Raw genomic sequence first — 18642 nt, 5'->3', positions numbered from 1 at the left:
AGTACCAAAAAGGTATTTACACCTTAGTCCCAGAGATGTGGCCGATCTTAATTCCCACCAAGAGGTAAAACCATTCATGGTAAGATATCAAAATCTGAGGTGAGGGTAGATGTAGACTACCAAACATGATGGCGCACACCTTTAGTCCAGAACTGGGGAGGCAGATGCTGGGGGATCTCTGTGAGTTTGAGGCCAGACTGGTCTACAGAACTAGTTCCAGGACTTCCAGGGCTACACAAAGAAATCCTGTCTCAAATAACCAAACAACCAAACAAATATTGAAATGCCACCTTGAAAGGCATTTGATTCAGCTGTCAAACAGCCTTTCCACAGCTCCATTATGCCTTTTTTTAAAATACTAAATTCATACGCCGTCTCCTCATATGATCCATAGTCTTAGCCACACTCCAGAAACATTCTAGTTCACCATGTGTGGTGCCAGAACTGACTTCAAGTACGGCCCAATCAAAGAGTAAATAGCAAGACTCTGATCTGTCCTAATTATTACTGCTTTTCAGTACTAGGAATTGAACAAGGACCTTGTGCATACTAGGCAAGCTTTCTGCCACCCAGTCACATCCCCAGCCCACTTTCCTTACTTCTAATCATACTTTCTTTGTGTAGTTAGCATTCACACATTCTGAGTTGCACAAATCTCACTACAAATAATTTTACATGCATTAGTACCACTGAATTACATACACATCCCACATCATTCTCAAAAATATGCTTCAGATATGGCCCAACAAATATGGCCACTAGTAGTCAGCTAAAGCCTTCATGATTTCAAACTCTGAGGAGTGGGATACCCTCCCAGCTTCACGAAGCTCCTCCCCTTCCACATTTTAAGGTACCTGATTATAAATCGTTTGGTGTAACTTCAGTCCTCTTTCATGGAGCTGCAACTAGATAAAAAATACAGTGTAAGCCTCTGTGAGGAAGGTCAGTGTTTCTAACATCTCCACATCATCCCACGTTTATCACATCACATCAGACTAAGACAGGTACCATCAGTCTCAATACAACACATGGTCAAAGACTATTCTCTATAAACATTTAGGGTATTCAGTAACTCTAACCCAAGCACTATTTCAAAGTTTTAAAAAAATATGAAATAATAGTAAGAAAGAAAAAGAAGGCGGCTGGATATACAGCTCAATGGTAAAATATTTGCCTGTCATTAACAAAGCTCTGGGTTCAGTTCTGAGCACCAGAAGAAAAAAATCTCAAAGAACAATTGATTACCAAGACTTCCCCTTAAAAACACTTCTCCTCTCACCTACATTTCTAAAGGGACCACCTACTACATGCCTATTGTTAACATAATACCAAGTCACACTCTTTCTCCGTAGAACCAGATACCTAAAGCAGAGCTCAAATTCGGCATTGTAACAAGTACAGAGTATATCATCCTTGCTTCAGAGACAGAGATAAAGGCTCCCAACAGAGCCCAAAGAAAAGCACATTAAGGCCTAGATAACAACTGCCTTTCTGGCATTACCACAGCCATTTTTAATAAAACTCCAACTTTTAATAAGTGGTTTAATAAAGTTTAAGTTCCCAAGACCCCCCTGGGTAACTGGCATCCTGCTTGACATAAGACAGGTTGCCCCACCACTTGAATAACACAACCAATGGGAACAAAACAAATGCACCACAAAGACGTGGTCCTAAGAAAGTCCCTTATCCCTAAATCCTGACTGGTAGGGCAACTTGGTACAGATGTTTATGGATTTAAGGTTTAAAAGCTCTGTTGCATTCTGGCTTGGGATCACCATCTCAGCTTCCAAGTCTGACCTGCACCACTGATTTATCAGTCCGAGGTGTGTGTCCAGTAAACTATCTCTGTTTGAGATCTGTGTCATGTGGTTTGTGGGGCAGTTCCTGGACCCCAACACCTGTCATACAGAAATCTGTATCTTCAGTTTTATAAGGCCACCACCAATAAGATGTGTACTGGGGGGGTTTCAGAACACATCAAGAGTAGCACACCCCATAATCTTAGAGATGAGCCAAGTGTGGGCCGAAGCAGAAGGACTGCCCCAAATTCAAGTCCACACAGTCAGACCCTATCTTGGAAGAGAAGGGAAGGTCTACACACAGTCAGACCCTATATTGGAAGAGAAGGGAAGGTCTACACACAGTCAGACCCTATATCGGAAGAGAAGGGAAGGTCTACACACGGTCAGATCCTATCTCGGAAGAGAAGGGAAGGTCTACACACGGTCAGACCCTATCTTGGAAGAGAAGGGAAAGAAAGAGAAGAAAACAAAAAGAATTTAAGTATCCCCTTTCACTTTTTATATGTTCACCATGGCTTTTATCGCTGCTGTTCTGACACGTGGGTCTTGGTCACTGAAGTAATCCCCGATAATCTTCTGGACATCTCTGGCAGTTAAGCCTTCAGTATCTTTTGTGACACTTTTCTCCAAAGAGCCAAGATTGCCAAGTAATTGCAGACATTTATTTCTGACACCATGGGACGTATCTGTCAGGTGCTATAAAAAGAAAAGAGAAAGCCAAAGAACACAATTAAGACAGCTTAAAACACTAACAAAAACCTGGGGAAAATGTGTAGCATAACATTGCCAAAGGACTCATCTGCCTCCCCAAACATTGCTTTTTTTAATTAAATTAATTTTAAGTAATTAACTCACTTATTATATATGCACACCTGGGCACATATGAGTGATGGTGCCCACAAAGAGTCCAAAAGGAAGTGTCAGATCCTCTGGGGGTGGAGGGCAGGTGGTATAAAGTACCCGACATGGGTGTTAGGGCTGATCAGACTCCTGCTCTCTGCAAGAGTAGTGTGCACTCTTAATTGCTGAGTCATTTCTTCAAAGACAATTTTAGAAACTTTTAATAGCCATACAGAAACATGAAAAAACGAGTTTCCAATTCAGTGAATTCTCACAAACTAAATACATACATAAACTAAGAACCAGATAAAGAAATGGCATGGTAGCACACACCTTCAAATCTAGCACTCAGGAGGCAGAGTCCGGCAGATCTCTGCAAATTTGAGGCCAGCCTGATCTACATATAGACTTTTAGGTCAGCAGGGCTACAAAGTAAGACTCTGTGGAAGAATTTGGGATATTGTGTGTCAGAAAGTAAAGACAATACAGCCTTTCTTTAATTTTATTACTATTATATGTTTGTGTATGATGTGCATGTGTGAGTTTGGTTACATGTATGTCAAAGTATGGATGTCGAAGTCAAAGGACAACTTTCAGGAGTCACTTTTTTCTCCCCAGTAGGGGTTCTGAGGAGTGAACTCAGGCCACCAGGCTTGCAAGACAAACACTTTTACCCAGTGAGCCACCTTTCTGATCTAAAGATACTGTTAATATTTACATGACACTAACGGAAGCAATCAAAACGGACAGACATGGACTACTTCACAAGGTAATGAGCCAATGGCATTTAAAGACAAAACACAAAAGGTAAAAATAGTCTTAAGAGATTGAAAGAAACTTGAGACTATCCACACGAGTATGTGGGTCTTTTAGATCCTAATCTAAAACAAAAACAAAGCCAAGGGTATATTCAGTGCAATTAATGCAATCAACACAAGCACGTATGTTATTAAGGAGTTCCTGCTAAGAGCTGTGCCCTCAATACTCTTTAACACATCCATCATTTAGAGATATTCTGAAGTCCTTGTGAAGGACAACATGATGCCAAGAGATTCATGTTAAAATACTACAGCACGACAAAAACTGAAGAGGTGAAAAAAATTACAAAATTATGGAATATAGTCAAGACTGCAAAAAAAACTGGGGGTGTTGGCACATGCTTGTACTCCTGGCACTCAGAGGCTGAGACAGGAGGATTGCATAAATGAGGTCAGCCTAGACAACGTGCGTACCAGGGTTGCCAGGGACACATGGCAAAACTGTCTTGAAAGAAAGAAAGAAAGAAAAAAAGAAAGAAAGAAAGAAAGAAAGAAAGCATGCATGCATGCATGCATAGTAAGCTACATGAAAGAATTAAGCTCATGTCAGACTGCAGCTGTGACAATTGGCCATGTAGTCTGGTCAGGTTCTGACTCTCAGAACTGCACACTCCTCATCTGTCTTCCTTATGAGCTATCAAAAAAGCTAAGCTTAGAAATAAAAATATATTTAAAATAACTTTTTACTATAAGCCATAATATTAATATCAACTATTGCTACCATCATTTAAAACAGTAAGGACAGTAAAAAGTTACACACACAGTTTCAGGACCTAACAGCCACAGACACAACTGCCAAAACAAGTTACCTATTTCCTTTCAGTCCAAATACCTAGCTTTTTTTCTATGCATAAAATCACTGATTTAAATATGCAGTATTAGCTTCCCTTTGCCCTCCTTCTTGTCCCCTGCCCTGTCCCATGTCTCTGTCAGTTTGTCACTCTGTCTCTGATGTCTCTGATGTGGGAGCACAATCTTTTCTAGCATCTTGGAAATCATGCAATCCTCTCCTGCTCTAATTCAGCAATCCCCAATTCATAAGGAAAGAATAATCGGGTCAGCTGGGGCTGCAGCTCAGTGGCAGAACCACCTGCCTAGCTTTGTACAGGCTCTTAACTTTTGTCTCAATACCACAGGTTTACATGGGCATGAGACACAAGAAAGTACAGGAGAAAGCTCCTTTTCAAGAAGCTGGGCTCTCGGCATGGGAATCCCCATTATAAAAATGGCCCACTCAGGGGCTAAGTGTGTGACTCACTAGTAGAGGTTTTGCCTACCATGCCTAAAGCCTTAAATTCTAATCTCAACACAGAAAAAAAATTCCAAAAATGTACCATCAAGCATTTTACCTCAGTTAATTCTTTGCCTGCACATATCTAAGAAAAGAAAACTGTGAAGGCTGACGAGATGGCTTAGCAGGTTAAGGGTCCTTGCCTTGAAAGACTAGGAAACTTGAGTTCAATCCTTGGAACCCATATAAAAGTGGAAAGAGAGAATCAACTCCACGAATTTGTCATCTTGACCTCTAATCGTGCCCTAACACACATACACACACGCATGCTCGCATAGGGTAATAATATTTTTTAAAATGTTAAAGCCTACTCTTCTGTCTCCACAAAGCCTCATAAATAAGTACTCAAAATATTCACAAAAATATGGCACTGAACAGAAAAGTAAAACCCAGTTATGAGGCAGACAACGACCATCAGTTACTAGCTTTTAAAGTGACTTATATTTAGTATGGAAACATCCTTTTTCATAACCAAACTACTGCCTGAAACAACCCCTGGAAGACATGTCACATTTGTTATATGTGCTTTATTTGATTTTCAACTGAACTAAAACCTTCTAGCCTCTATGAAGGTAACCAGGCAACAATGACGCATAACCTACATACTACTCATCTTAGCACACTGAGTCATACCCTCCAGGCAACAAATGTAATTTTATGATGTCCTTCCCCCACAGGTCACATTATAGCTATCATCATTAAGAACTGCCAAGTGGGGCTGGGGCCATGGCTCAGTGAGTAGTGACTGTCACTCAGGCATGGAAACCTGATTCCAGCTCGCTTTAGCACCTCCACACCACCTCCATCCCGTCATGGTGGCCCAGTACACCTGTATTCCCAAGGTAGTAGGGTGGAGAACAGTGAGTCCTAGGGACTCACAGGGCAGAAGAGAGAATTCCAAGTCAGTAAAAGACCTTGTCTCAAAAATAGAGAGGAGTAAAGAAGGATGCCTGACATTGACCTCTGGCTTATGCGTGCATACATGCAGATGCACACAGGTACACACGTGTATACGTACACACATACTCGCACACACATGCAAACAAAGGCAAACATACCCTCCCCACTGCCTACAAACCACATACAAATTTTCTAAAAGAGAGCTAGCTGCCAACCATCTGTTGTGCCACAAAGTGCCACCATTTTTACACTAATAGAGTGAGTAACCATAGTAGTCTGTTGAAAAATAAAAACAGGTTTGGTATGGTGGTACATGCCTTAGGAGGCAGAGGCAAGTGGAACTCAGTGAGTTTGAGGCAAGCCTAGTCTACATAGCAAGTGCGAGGCCAGCCTGGTCTACATAGCAAGTGTGAGGCAAGCCTGGACCAGAAAAAATGAAAACAAACAAATAAGTAAAGTCAATGTCATACTACCCCCTAAGCAATTATCAAAATCTAGCATCTCACATCTCCCATCTGTCCACTACTTTAATCCAAGCTACTCTTCCTCCCAAGAATCATCACCGAGGGGTTGGCAGGTCAGCTCGGTGGGTAAAGGCTCTGCAGCCAGGTTCAATACCAATCTCAAAAACACATGGTGGAAGGAGAAAGACAACTCCTGCAAGGTGTCCTCTGACTTCCAATATGTGCTAGGACTCGCTATCCCCTACACCCAACAAATAAATGTATTTGTTTTAAAGAATTACTACAGCACTTAGCTTAATTTCCAAACACCAAGGACTAAAAAGAGCAGCTTTTACAGTCACCAAGAGTTCTTAGAGTTCTCACTCTGAGGACTACACTGGGCAGTGCTGGAGAGTGTTTGATCACACTGTAAAAGAACAACCCAAGATTGTGTTGTTTACTGGAAAAACCGTGTCTTGTTGTAGTGTGGCTCAGACCTAGCAAACACCTTTAATCCAAGAACTTTCTGTTTTTGCAAACAGAATTACATACAGTCAACAACAGGTCAAGAGGCAGAGCAAGCAACCAGTTAACAGGAAGAGAGAGTAAAAGGAAGTCAGGAGGAGGGATAGAGACACAGGAGGTAGAAGGGAGGACACCGAGTGTTGTTTGAGCAGGTATGGAGGAGAGCTTCCTTTTCCTTCTTGGGTGTCAGCTAAGGCAGAAGATCTGCGGGGTTCTTTCTCTGCCTCGCTGAGCTAACTGGCTTTCACCCTGCATCTGGCTCCCCAGCCTTTATTAGTAAAATTGAACGTTTGAGATTTTGTTTAAAAACAACAGGGCAGAGAATTCACAAAGATCCAACAGCTTCTCTGTCCCAGAATGAAAACTACTTATCCTCTTACCTTGCAGGCCACATCCACTAATCGCACTTGGGTAGCTTGATTTTCTGGGAGTTTACTGCCAATTGCAAGCAAAGTGTCTAATAGCTGAGCTAGAACTTGATGAGACTCTAGAAAAGAGGAAAGGTTGAATTACAACATTTCAACAGACCAGTGTCAATACTAATTTACTTTGGGAAGGAATGTAGATTCTTATTTACTTATTTATTTCCTTCTTAATTATTTGTCTAATCCTTTATCCCCTCAACTAAAAACTAAATTTCCAAAGGAACTTAGTCTTGGAAATATGAGACTTTCACAGGATTAGGCATAGTCCTATGCACCAAGCAGGTCCTTCGGAAACATTTAGTATCAGCACTAGTGAATCAGAAGTCCACTAAAGCAGGAAAGCATTGTCTGTGTCAAACAAACAAACAGTACACTGAGCTGAGTGTGCTGGTTACACCTTTATCCCAGGACTGGGGAGGCAGAGGCAGTTCTACTGAGAACCCTTTCTTGAAAAACAAAAACAGGGGCTGGAGAGATGGCTCAGTGGTTTAGAACACTGACTGCTCTTCCAGAGGTCCTGAGTTCAAATCCCAGCAACCACATGGTGGCTCACAACCATCTGTAATGGGATCTGATGCCTTCTTTTGGTGTGTCTGAGGGCAGCTACAGTGTACTTATATAAATAAATAAACCTTAAAAAAAAACAAAAAGAAAATGAGAAAATGGTACATGAAGATGAAGCCTTCCAAGCAAAGTCCAAACATGCACACGTACCACTTCCCACACACATACCGTCCCCCTCGGCCTCTAACCTGCCCTTTGTAACTCATATCTTCAAGTGTTCGATTTTTCCCGTGTTTGTTTTGAGACAGGTCTCATGTAGCCCTGAACTCTCAGTGTAGCCAAAGCTGATGCAGGACTCTGAACCTGCTGCCTCCATCTCCCAGTGCTGGGCTATAGGGGCGCCACACACCTGGTTACTCTTAACTCTTTTCTAGAACTTTTCCCAACCTCCTTCACTTCTAATCTGACTACCTAGAAACTGTCCTCTCGGCCTTCGAGTTCACCTAATAATCCTTGGAGTTTATCCTAATCCCCAAGAGAATTAATCGTCCATCTCCTCTTGGTTCCACACAGGCGTGAAACTTTACTTACTTGCCCATCACACTAAACCAGAAACAGAAAGATGCTTGAAGACAAAGACCATACTTTCTTCACCTCCATTGTCTCAAAATCTAGAATAACGTATTATGTGCTCAATCAATACCTAATAAATGGCAAAGAATCAAATCAAAAAACAAAACAAAAGGCTTACATCAATCTTCTCAACTAGATCATCCTTATATATATAAAGGCTCTTCTGGAACTTCTGATTGTATGCATGCTTTGGATGTATTTTCCCATCACAATGATCAAATAGGTGCTTGACAAGTGACTATTAAACAAATCTGCGACCAGCCGAAATTACTGGCTAGCATGACCAGAGGAATTATCTCATAAGAAAACACAAAAAGCAAAAATAAACTTCAGCAAACCACACACACACACACACACACACACACACACACACACACACACACACACACACACACGCTTCTGTCTTTCAAAATACAGTCCTTATAATGTTGGTGGAACACAAGAGGATTTTAGGTAATTCAAGTGATCTTGGCCATAGTAAGAAGTTTACTTCTCTGGTAACATTTGCCCACCATGTGTAAGGCTTTCAGATCAAACTGCAGAAGGGACTCACATATAAAATAAGCCACAAATATGAAAAGGTAATCACAGGAAACCTAAGAGGCAAAGACACCCTCAATGCTACCATATTGATTTATTTCCTTAAAAAGGAAACATCCACAAAAAGCTAACTAAAACTTACAAAGCTTACATCTGATAAATCAAAAATCCAATCTAAATCTGGAATCCTGGGCTAGAGCTGGCTCAGTTTTTAAGAGAGCTTGCTCCTAATTCAGGACTGAATTTTATTTCCCACACCCAGGCCAAGCAGCTTACAACTGCCTGGAATTCCAGCTCCAATGGATTCAACACCCTTTTCTAGCCTTCAAGGAAACCTACACACAAGGCTGTCTCTCACACACACACACACACACACACACACACACACTTTATTATTTTTTTTTCTTTTTTTTTTCGGAGCTGGGGACCGAACCCAGGGCCTTGTGCTCGCTAGGCAAGCGCTCTACCGCTGAGCTAAATCCCCAACCCCCCCCCCCCCCACACACACACACACTTTAAATCCTGATCCTAGTTTCTCTCCTGAGTTTCTGAGCAATCAGACTGGATATTTCTACATAGACAGTAAATGATGCCCCAATATCAAACAAAATTCCCCAGAGGTACCATAGTCTTTCTAAAATTTGACTTGATCATTGTATGTCCTCAATCATAAAACTTCACAGTCCTGCACTGTAGGATAATGTCATACAGGTAAGGGCTGGTACAGGATAGAAAGAGCTGAGAAGGAAGGATGGGCGGGAGAAAAGTCTGAGGGAAGGGGAGGTGACTGGAACGGAAAGGGGAAGAGAGGAGGGATGGAGAGAAGCGGCAGAAACAACATGAAAGCTGACATTAAGATTCCACACTGTACCTTTACAGGTTGTTATGAATGTTCTTAAGGGATGGATGTGTACTGGGCTTTGTATGTTTAGGTGGACCATTATATCTTATCATTGGATCAGAGGTTATTGGGTTGTGTGTTCTTTCATGTAGCGATTTAAGTATAAGAAAGTGTGTGGCGGCTGGAGAAACTGAGCCACCACAGAATTGGGATGTGTGCTTCTGGCAAGATATCTACCAGATATGTGGGGCACTACGGTGCTGGACCTATGAGGACGTAAAAGACAGCCCCAAAATTAATGTTACAATGACAGATGGTGCCCAACGTGGGATCCATGTTCCTTAGCACTCAAGACTTAACATTTATCTTCAAAGCATATCACCACTCCCTGGTGCTATGTCAAAAACAAAACCCACTCAAGTTCCTTAAATACCTCCTGGTTTCCAGCTCTCTGTCTTTTACTGACACGTTCCCTCTCCTTCACACTACTGGATGTACGACAGGTACAGTGAACTTTGCCACATGGCATGTGGCTTGAACAAATAACTTCACTGAGTCTTTCTTTACTTAGTTATAAAATTGGGACATCAGGAGCTGTAGAGATTGTGCAGTAGTTAAGAGTGCTTACTCACCTTGGAGATCCTGCCTTCAGTTCCCAGCATCCCATCAGGGCTCACAACCATCTGTATCTTCAGCTTCAGGGAATCTGACTTTATCTTCCGGCCTCCACGGGTATACACATGTGCACGCGCACACACGCACACACATATACACGTGCACACGCCCGCACACACATACACATTCATGCATACACAGAAAAAAAACTTTTTGTAATTTTTTTCATTTTTCTTTTTTTCTTTTTTTTTTTTCTTTCGGAGCTGAGGACCGAACCCAGGGCCTTGCGCTTGCTAGGCAAGCACTCTACCACTGAGCTAAATCCCAACCCCAATTTTTTTCATTTTTCAAGGCACCATTTCTCTGTGTAGTCCTGGCTACCCAGGCTGGCTTTGAACTCACAGAGAGCAGCCTGCCTCTGCCTCCCAAATGCTAGGATGAAAACTGTGTACCACCACTGCCCAGCTATAAAATAACATTTTTAAAATATACTTGGAAATGTATACCTTTAATCTCAATACTTCAAGACAGAAGCAGGCAGATCTCTGTGAGTTGTGAGGCCCACATGACCTATAATGTGAGTTCAAGGCCAACCAGACTATGTCTCAAAAATACCAAAAAGTCAACCCAAAAGAAAAAAGTACTTGGAATTATTTTTTAAAGGGAAATTAATATCCAACCTCTATATTAAATAAGCAGTAATAAATATACAGCACTTTGTAAGGTCACAATGATAGTTGTTAAATGAAGCTATAGACAGAGGCAAAACCTTAAAGTCTTTAACTCCCTGTGCAGGCAAGGATAACCCTAAACTTTTGAGTCTACCTCCAAGTGCTAGGATTACATTGTGAACCACCATGTGCATTTTATGTGGTGCTGGGTAAGGGGAGGTATGGAACCTAGGACTTCATTCTAGGTAAGCCCTCTTCAACTGAGCTATGACCTGCCCTGTTTATGCAGTGATGGAGTCTAAGCTCACAGCTTCGTGAATGCTAGGCCAGATAGGTATTCTACCAACTGAGCTACATCCCTGGACCATAAAACTATACTTCAGCCCTAATATGGATACATGTACACGCCTCCATTAAACCATCTTCAAACTCCTTCTTAAGGAGAAGGTGTGTGACTTACGGAGTCTCTCAGGAGACTCAGACAGATGACTGTTTCAGATTTTAGGTCATCCTGGGTACCTAATAAGTTGCAGGACAGCCTAGGCTAGAGTAAGACCCTACCTTGTTAAAAAAAAAAAAAATCTTTTTAATGACTATCAACACCAAACACCGTTGTAAATTCTGTACGTAGAACTGAAGATTTGCACTCTGACCCCATAGCTGTCAGCTGCAACTTACTTTCATTCTGTAGTATGTTAATGGCATCATCCATTATGCAATCTGGAGAGAATCCTGCAGTCTTTGATAATAATCCCAACAGCGATGCGATTTTCAGTCTCACAGATGGATCATTTTCCTAGAAAAAACAAGAAACAACACACATCTGTCATTCAAAACTTACTCTCAGCCATCAACCACACACAGTACAGGATTGACATCCCAAGTATATTCAAAGAGCCAACTAGTCCGGAGCTTTGTTTCTGAGAAATTCACTTCATGTATCTTAAAAGGCAGCCTTGCCCCATTAATGACATACTCAATACTGCAAATGGAAATGTTTAAGTCTTCTTGATGTAGTTAACTTCTAAAACTGAAAAATGTGCACTTAACACTAAAAGTATCTTACCTCCACTACTCAGTAAACGTTGGAGGTCATAGCCATTTTCACCACCAACATGGCTGGTACTGGACACCCAGCACCACTGCTGGGACCACTGCTCTTGGAATGGATGGAGAGTGGGAACTAGGGCGGCCACTCTTACCACTAGAAAAAAACCCTTCATCACTGACTCCTGTGGACCATCAGGTCCTGAGAAAAAGGCTGGGACAAGCAAGTGCAAGTGGCTGAGGGCGATCATGTGCCTGGGCTCTAGCTTCAGAGAGAAAGGGAAATGAAATGTCGGCCATTTCAGTGTAGAGTAGGAGGTTAATCTCTAAGATTGCTGTGATAAGCAATGTCCCCCCAAGACAAAAAGTAAGTCTCTTTCTTTATCATACTGTATAGTTAAGTACTTGGCACAATACCTAAGACTGAAAAGACGTTTAATGAATATAAATGAAATTGAATGGGGTGAGGAGGGTCTTGTCAGTGTTGACATTAAGTAACCTTTCCATACCAATGACAAAAGTATTTAAATTTGGGTTGGAAAAAATCAACTGCCATGCAAATGTGACCACCCTCTCTGCACACACACCTCACCTATGTATTTTTGGTTGTGGTTTTATTTTTTTATTTTCCATTTATTATTTGTGTATCTGTGTGTGTGTATACACATGCCACACAAAATTCCAGGAGATTCTTCTGCTTCTGCCTCCTTTCTCTCCATAGGAATGCTAGGAATTACCAATATGCCACAGTATCTCCTCTCCCTCTCTCTCTCTCTCTCTCTGTCTCTGTCTCTGTCTCTGTCTGTCTCTGTTTTCCAAGACAGGGTTTCTCTGCATAGCTATCCTGGACTGGTCTCAAACTCTCAAACTCAGTGATCTGCCTGCCTCTGCCTCTTAAATGCTGGGATTAAAAGCATGCACCACCACAGCCTGGCCAGCATCTGCTTCTTTATGTGGGTTCTGGGAATTAAATTCAGGTTGTCAAGCTTTACACAGCAAGCACCTTTACCAGACTGGCCTGGGACTGTCTCCTGAGACAGGTCTGCTTCTACAGTCCAGATGGCCTGAAGCTTCCTGTGCAGCTCAGGCTAGCTACAATCTCTCAATCCCCTGACTCAGCTTTCCCAGCTCTGGGAGGACAGGCATGCACTACTACCAGCTCATTTAATTTCTAAAGAAGCACCAGATGCGACCAGGTCATTTAGCCTATACATTACTTTGGGAACATTGTTTTCTGCAAAAATTAATCTTAATGTATAAGTACAGAGAAAGAGGAAGTGGTGGAAACCTGAGCTAGTATAAAGACAAACTCATTACGAAAATGAATATCAATAGCTAGAGAGATGGCTAGGCAGTTCAGAATAGTTGTTGCTCTTTCAGAAGACCTGGGCTTGATTACCAATACCTAGACTGCAGCTACAACCATTTGTAACTCCAGCTCTAGAGGATATGATGCCATCCTGGGCTACACAGCGAGGCACTCTATAAAGGAGAAAAATGCCACTTTGCTTTAAAAACTAAGAGGGCTATCACAGGAGGCACGAGGACCTCACATTAAACCTGGAACAGCAGGATGATGAGCAAAGTACACTCCAGTGTTGAACAAAGCAATGACATGGCTGACCCTAAGTCTTCTTCTGTGTTCTCACTTCACTCTACACGCAGAGCTCCCAGTACCTTAAGCAAGTCCTTTACATGCCTGTCTCCTCTGACTACCCAGCAAACTCCCAAGGACAGCACATACCTCATTTTCATCTGGGTACCCACAGGACCTGGCGTATGAGTCAACACCTTCCTGCTCCTCTGCAACGTTAACTCAGTCTGCAGACACAGCACAGCTCTGACAATCAACCCCACCCGGTCCTCACAGCCTTCTCACCTTGTAATAATGTTCCAAGAGGATCCTGACTACCCCCTCCACACTTTCTGCCTCTACTGGCTTCCTGGCAAACTGGAGTAGGTACTGCAAAGCATCTGCTGGGGAGGTGGCTTTACATAGATCTATGTGGAGAGCAGCAGATTTACTCGGTTTTGTTAATCGGAGCTTCTTAGTAGTGATTTCCTCCTGCTGTTGCTGCAAGACAGTAAAGACGGTAAGAGGTGAGAACAGTCTGTAAATTTAACCTGCATTCATAGGATGGGAATAATTTTCCCTTCTAACACATATGTTTAGCTAACAGAACTTAAGAAATACAGTATCCGGGGCTGGGGATTTAGCTCAGTGGTAGAGCGCTTACCTAGGAAGCGCAAGGCCCTGGGTTCGGTCCCCAGCTCCGAAAAAAAAAGAATCAAAAAAAAAAAACAAAAAAAAAAAACAAAAAAACAGTATCCTGAGGTCAGTGAGGTGGCTCAGTAGGTAAAGTGATGACTGACCTGAGTTCCAGGTCCAGGACCCACATAATAGAAAAAGAACCAACTCTTTTCTTTCAAAGATTTATTTTATGTATGAGTACACTGTTGCTGTCTTCAGACACACCAGAAGAGGGCATCAGATCCCATTACAGATGGTTGTGAGCCACCATGTGGTTGCTAGGAATTGAACTCAGGACCTCTGGAAGAGCAGTCAGTGTTCTTAACCACTGAGCCATCTCTCGAGCCCCAAGAACCAACTCTTAAACACACACAAACACACACATACACACTTGCACAAAATAAATGTTTTAAAAATGTTTAAATTTGTATAGAAGGGAACCTATCCCTATAGGTTCCTTAAGTCCTGACACAACGGGCAGACAGAAAAAAAACTGTAACTAAGATAAATGTCACACTGAATCACTTTCTTTACCCTCTACTATAATATTTTAGTGTAGGTAACAATCATTTCCATCTAATTTCTCTATCAGGATAATTATAGTCAGGAACATTATATAACATGAAAAAAGTGGCTTTGAAGTCAGAAGAATTGCACACTGCTAGCTAGGCGAGGCCTTCTCATCTATGAAAGGGCATTCCAATACCGTTCCCAGGGGATATGTGAGGAACATAAAGTACCCTGTCTTTACTGTACACGTGATAGGCCCTAAACACATGCCAGTCCCTGCCCCCTCCTCATCTTTATAACAAAGAAAAAATACCAGGAGTACAGAGATTTCATTTTATCACCCTATGATAAGTATGGATATAAAATTTAAAATAAAAAATTTAAAAATCAGTTTTTCCAATGACTGGGGGTACACACCTGTAACCCCAGCACTCGGGAGGTAGAAGCAGGAAGCTCTAACACACAAATTTACTTGGACTGCAGCTAGCTCAAGAGTGAAGAATGATTTTTCCCTGGAGGGAATATGTAAAGAAGGAAATAATCTCGGCCACTGTCAGTAACATTTTATGGAGCCAGGCCCTAATATTTCTGCCGCTGAAGAACACACACTGGTAGAGACATACGGACACTGGCAGGGACTGCAGCACTGGGCGATGGGATCAAGTAGTTGAGCACACACAGTGGATGGAAGCAGCACGAGAAGCTAACCGCCTGCTGAACTTTCAGTCAGGTCTTAAAGCACACGAGTTTTGTATAAAACAGACAACTATGAAAGTTCAGAGACTATGAAACATGGCGTGCTAGAAAAGGGATGTAGGAGAGAAAGAAGCAGCATTATATAAAAACATGAATGTTCTGAACGCCTCTAACTTAAAAAGCAAAGCAAAGCAATCGTGGAAAGCCGGCAAGCTTACTCTACCGCCAAGAGAGAAAGGGGAGGGGAGATGGCTCCATGGTGCAGCACTTGCTGCTCACTCAGAGCCCCACACTCAGTCCCCAGGACTCAGGTCAGATGCTCGCAAACGTGTTTAACTCCAGCTCCAGTGACCTTCTTCTGGTCAACACATGAAAAACATTCACACAGACATATACAGAGATAAAAATCTATCTTTAATGAAGGGAAGGAAGGGAAGAGGGAGGAAGGAAAGGAAGGCAGAGCCAGAAAATCCCAGAAAGGAAACCACAGAGGCAGGAGTTCTGAAAAGCTAGAAAAGCTTTCAGACCCTTGACTCATTCAAAAGGTTCAGAACTGACTATATGGGAAAAAAGTAAGAATAAAATATTAAAGCCAATGTTCAGTCAAAGTTATTACCTGAGAGCTGCTGGGAGCATAGCTCAGTTTGTAGAGAATTTGCCTAACATGCTCAGGTCCCAGGTTCAATCCCCTGCATAAACTGGGAAGTGACGGCAAGAGGTTTAAAATTCAACCTCAGCTACATGGCAAGTTTTCAGTACCCGGACCATATGAGACCTTGTCTTATTTGTTTTGTTTTGTGCCCCACCCACCCACCCAGACAGTGTTGCTCTGTGTAGTCCCTGGCTGTCCTGGAGCTTGCTCTGAGACCAGGCTTGCCTCAAACTCACAAAGATTCACCTGCCTCTGCCTCATGAGTGATGGGATTAAAAGTGTGTGCCACCTCACCCCTACCTCACCATCCCTCTACCCCAGGCACCCCAGCTGAGATCTTGTTTGTTTGTGTTTTAAAAAGTTGGACCTGCTGAGATAACTCATGGATTAAGAGCAATTCTTGCTCTTGCAGAAGACCCAGGTCAATAACCAGCACCCACATGGTAACTCACAACCAATTCCAGGGTATCTGATGCCCCCTTCTGTCCTGTCCTCTGTGGGCACTGCACATGTGGTACACTGGCATACATGCAGACAGAACAGCCATACACATAACATAAAGTACAACAATTTTAAGTTTTTTAAAGAAAAAGTTAGAATAAAGAGAAAGTTAATAAACAAATGTGCCAAGATAGCAGAAAGGATAGACTGGGGGAAAAAAAAATACTAGATCACTGAAAGTTAGAGCTTGGTTTTAGGAAAAGGAGAAAATGCTAAAGAGAATGAAAGAATACTGTCTTGCCAATGTAGTTCTCTCTATGACAATCACAGATACACTGCTCTGGCTCTCCAGTTAGACTATGTGCTCCCAAAAGGCAGAGTTCTGATAGCCAAAGACTTCCTACCACACAAATGGTACAGAGAAATCACTCAAGTGTTTGAAAGTATTTTAAAAAATTTAAAACTTTCCTGTTGACTTAATGAGCAAATGAAAAGTTTAAGAATCATTTTCCACCAGGAATGGTGATGTACACCTTTAATCCCTGCACTTGGGAAGAAAAGGCAGGCTGATTTCTTCATGTTCAAGAACAGCCTGTTCTACATAGCGAGATCCCATCTCAAAAAAGAATTTTTTTCCCTAAATGGTACCACTCTACCTAAATATCTAAGAATGCTGGCGACTCACTGGCATAAACTGGGGCCTGGTCAAAATGCAGATCTTGCCTCACCTCACCAACCTTTTGAATTTAATCTGCATTTAACAAAATGTGACCTGGGTCTGTAGCAGGTCAGTGGTAGAGCACATGTCTCAACATGCACGAGGCCCTAGGTTCAATCTCCCTTACTACAATAAATAAATAAATAAATAAATAAATAAATAAATAAATATTTCTCAAGATAAGAAAATTTAAGAAGCAGAATATGACTCTTCTACAGAGATACCATGGAGCACACTGTCAGTTCTGACAGGGGCTTGGTCCACCTTTAAAAGACTCTGAGAGAGGTTGATGGAATTGAGGTCCTGCGACTCTTGCCTGCTTTTTCTGGGCCTTGAATTCTACAGACCTTTAGTCAGCCTTGGGGCTTTGCATACTGCCCAACTTGTCTCTGAAAGTTAGGAGTACCAGAGTGAGGAGTTATGCCCCTAACTGAGGACAGGAGGGCGCATGTGTAACCCGATGTGGCACAACCGAGTTTGAGACACCTGACAGTTTTTAAAACTGTACATCACTTTGTTTGTCCTAATGATTTTGTTTCGTTTTGATTTCAAGTGGGCTGGGAGTGTGACTTAGGGTAGAATAATAACTTAGCATGCCTAAGACCCTGAATTCTATCCCCAGAACTTTCAAAACAAAACAAAACAAACAACAAACAACAAAAACCAAAGTCAGAGTACACCTGAGAACAGCGGCCTCGACCTAACACGCCCCCTGCCTGACAAGCAGCCTGAGAACCTAACCCTAAATCGGCTACACACAAGTTTAGGCGCCTATCTGTGGAACAGGCAGGGGTGCGGACAACCTTCCCGCGCTGACCGGTCTATGACTTTTTCTTCCAGAGCTTACCTGAACCACTTTAGTGAACTCTTCATACACCCGCTTTTTCAGGTGGGCCGCCATGGCCGCGCCGGACCTTCTCGGCTACTGTACTTGCCAAGAGTGCGGAGGTAAACCTTTCTACAGCACCGACTCCGCCGCAATCCCACAATGCACTAGGGTAGCTGGATAGAGAGGCCGCTTCCTGAAGCTCGACTGCCCAGTGAGTCGATTGGCTGCCGCTTCTGCTGGGAGACGGAATTAGATCGCGTCCTGAGAGATGGGTGGAGTAAAAGCTGTTAGTAGCTGGAGGCAAAACCCGGAGCTTTGTCCTAGGGGCTACCTTGGAGGTTCCCTGCTAGAATCTTAGGGTGAGTGTTGCCTTAGTTCCAGCTCCTCCCCGAAGTTCGTTTTTCTTCTTTCTAGTAATTTAAAAGTTACCCATCGATAAAAAAGAAGCAGAAAAAAAAAAAGAAAAGAAAGAAAGAAAAAGAAAGCCAAAAATCTTCGTGTTGAATCAATGAAAGGTTTAAGATCATTTTTCTGAATGGTACTACTCTGCAAGTCTGAAGATTTAAGAATGCTTGTGGTCCACCCGGAAGCCAGGTCTCTGTCAGAACTGTCAGTGTGCTCCGTGCATCTCTGGTGTAGACACTCATGCC

The 18642-nt window shown here is 42.4% G+C and overlaps 1 protein-coding gene across 1 annotated transcript in view; it reads right to left on the bottom strand.

Moving 5' to 3' along the window:
* Ints4 (integrator complex subunit 4) overlaps nt 1–18131 on the bottom strand; it is a 63734-nt gene extending 45603 nt beyond the window's left edge. The window contains 6 exon segments of the mRNA NM_001191629.1: nt 855–905; nt 2313–2498; nt 7000–7106; nt 11527–11644; nt 13775–13969; nt 18011–18131. Of these exon segments, the coding sequence (NP_001178558.1) occupies nt 855–905; nt 2313–2498; nt 7000–7106; nt 11527–11644; nt 13775–13969; nt 18011–18064 (711 nt within the window). The 5' untranslated portion in view covers nt 18065–18131.
* Between the last annotated feature and the right edge of the window lie 511 nt (nt 18132–18642).

The sequence above is a fragment of the Rattus norvegicus genome, chromosome 1 (genome assembly GCF_021556685.1).
Source record: "Rattus norvegicus strain SHRSP/BbbUtx chromosome 1, alternate assembly SHRSP_T2T, whole genome shotgun sequence".
Lineage (NCBI taxonomy): Eukaryota > Metazoa > Chordata > Mammalia > Rodentia > Muridae > Rattus > Rattus norvegicus.
The sequence above is the reverse complement of the archived record's forward strand: the minus strand, read 5'-3'. Positions and strand labels throughout refer to the sequence as shown.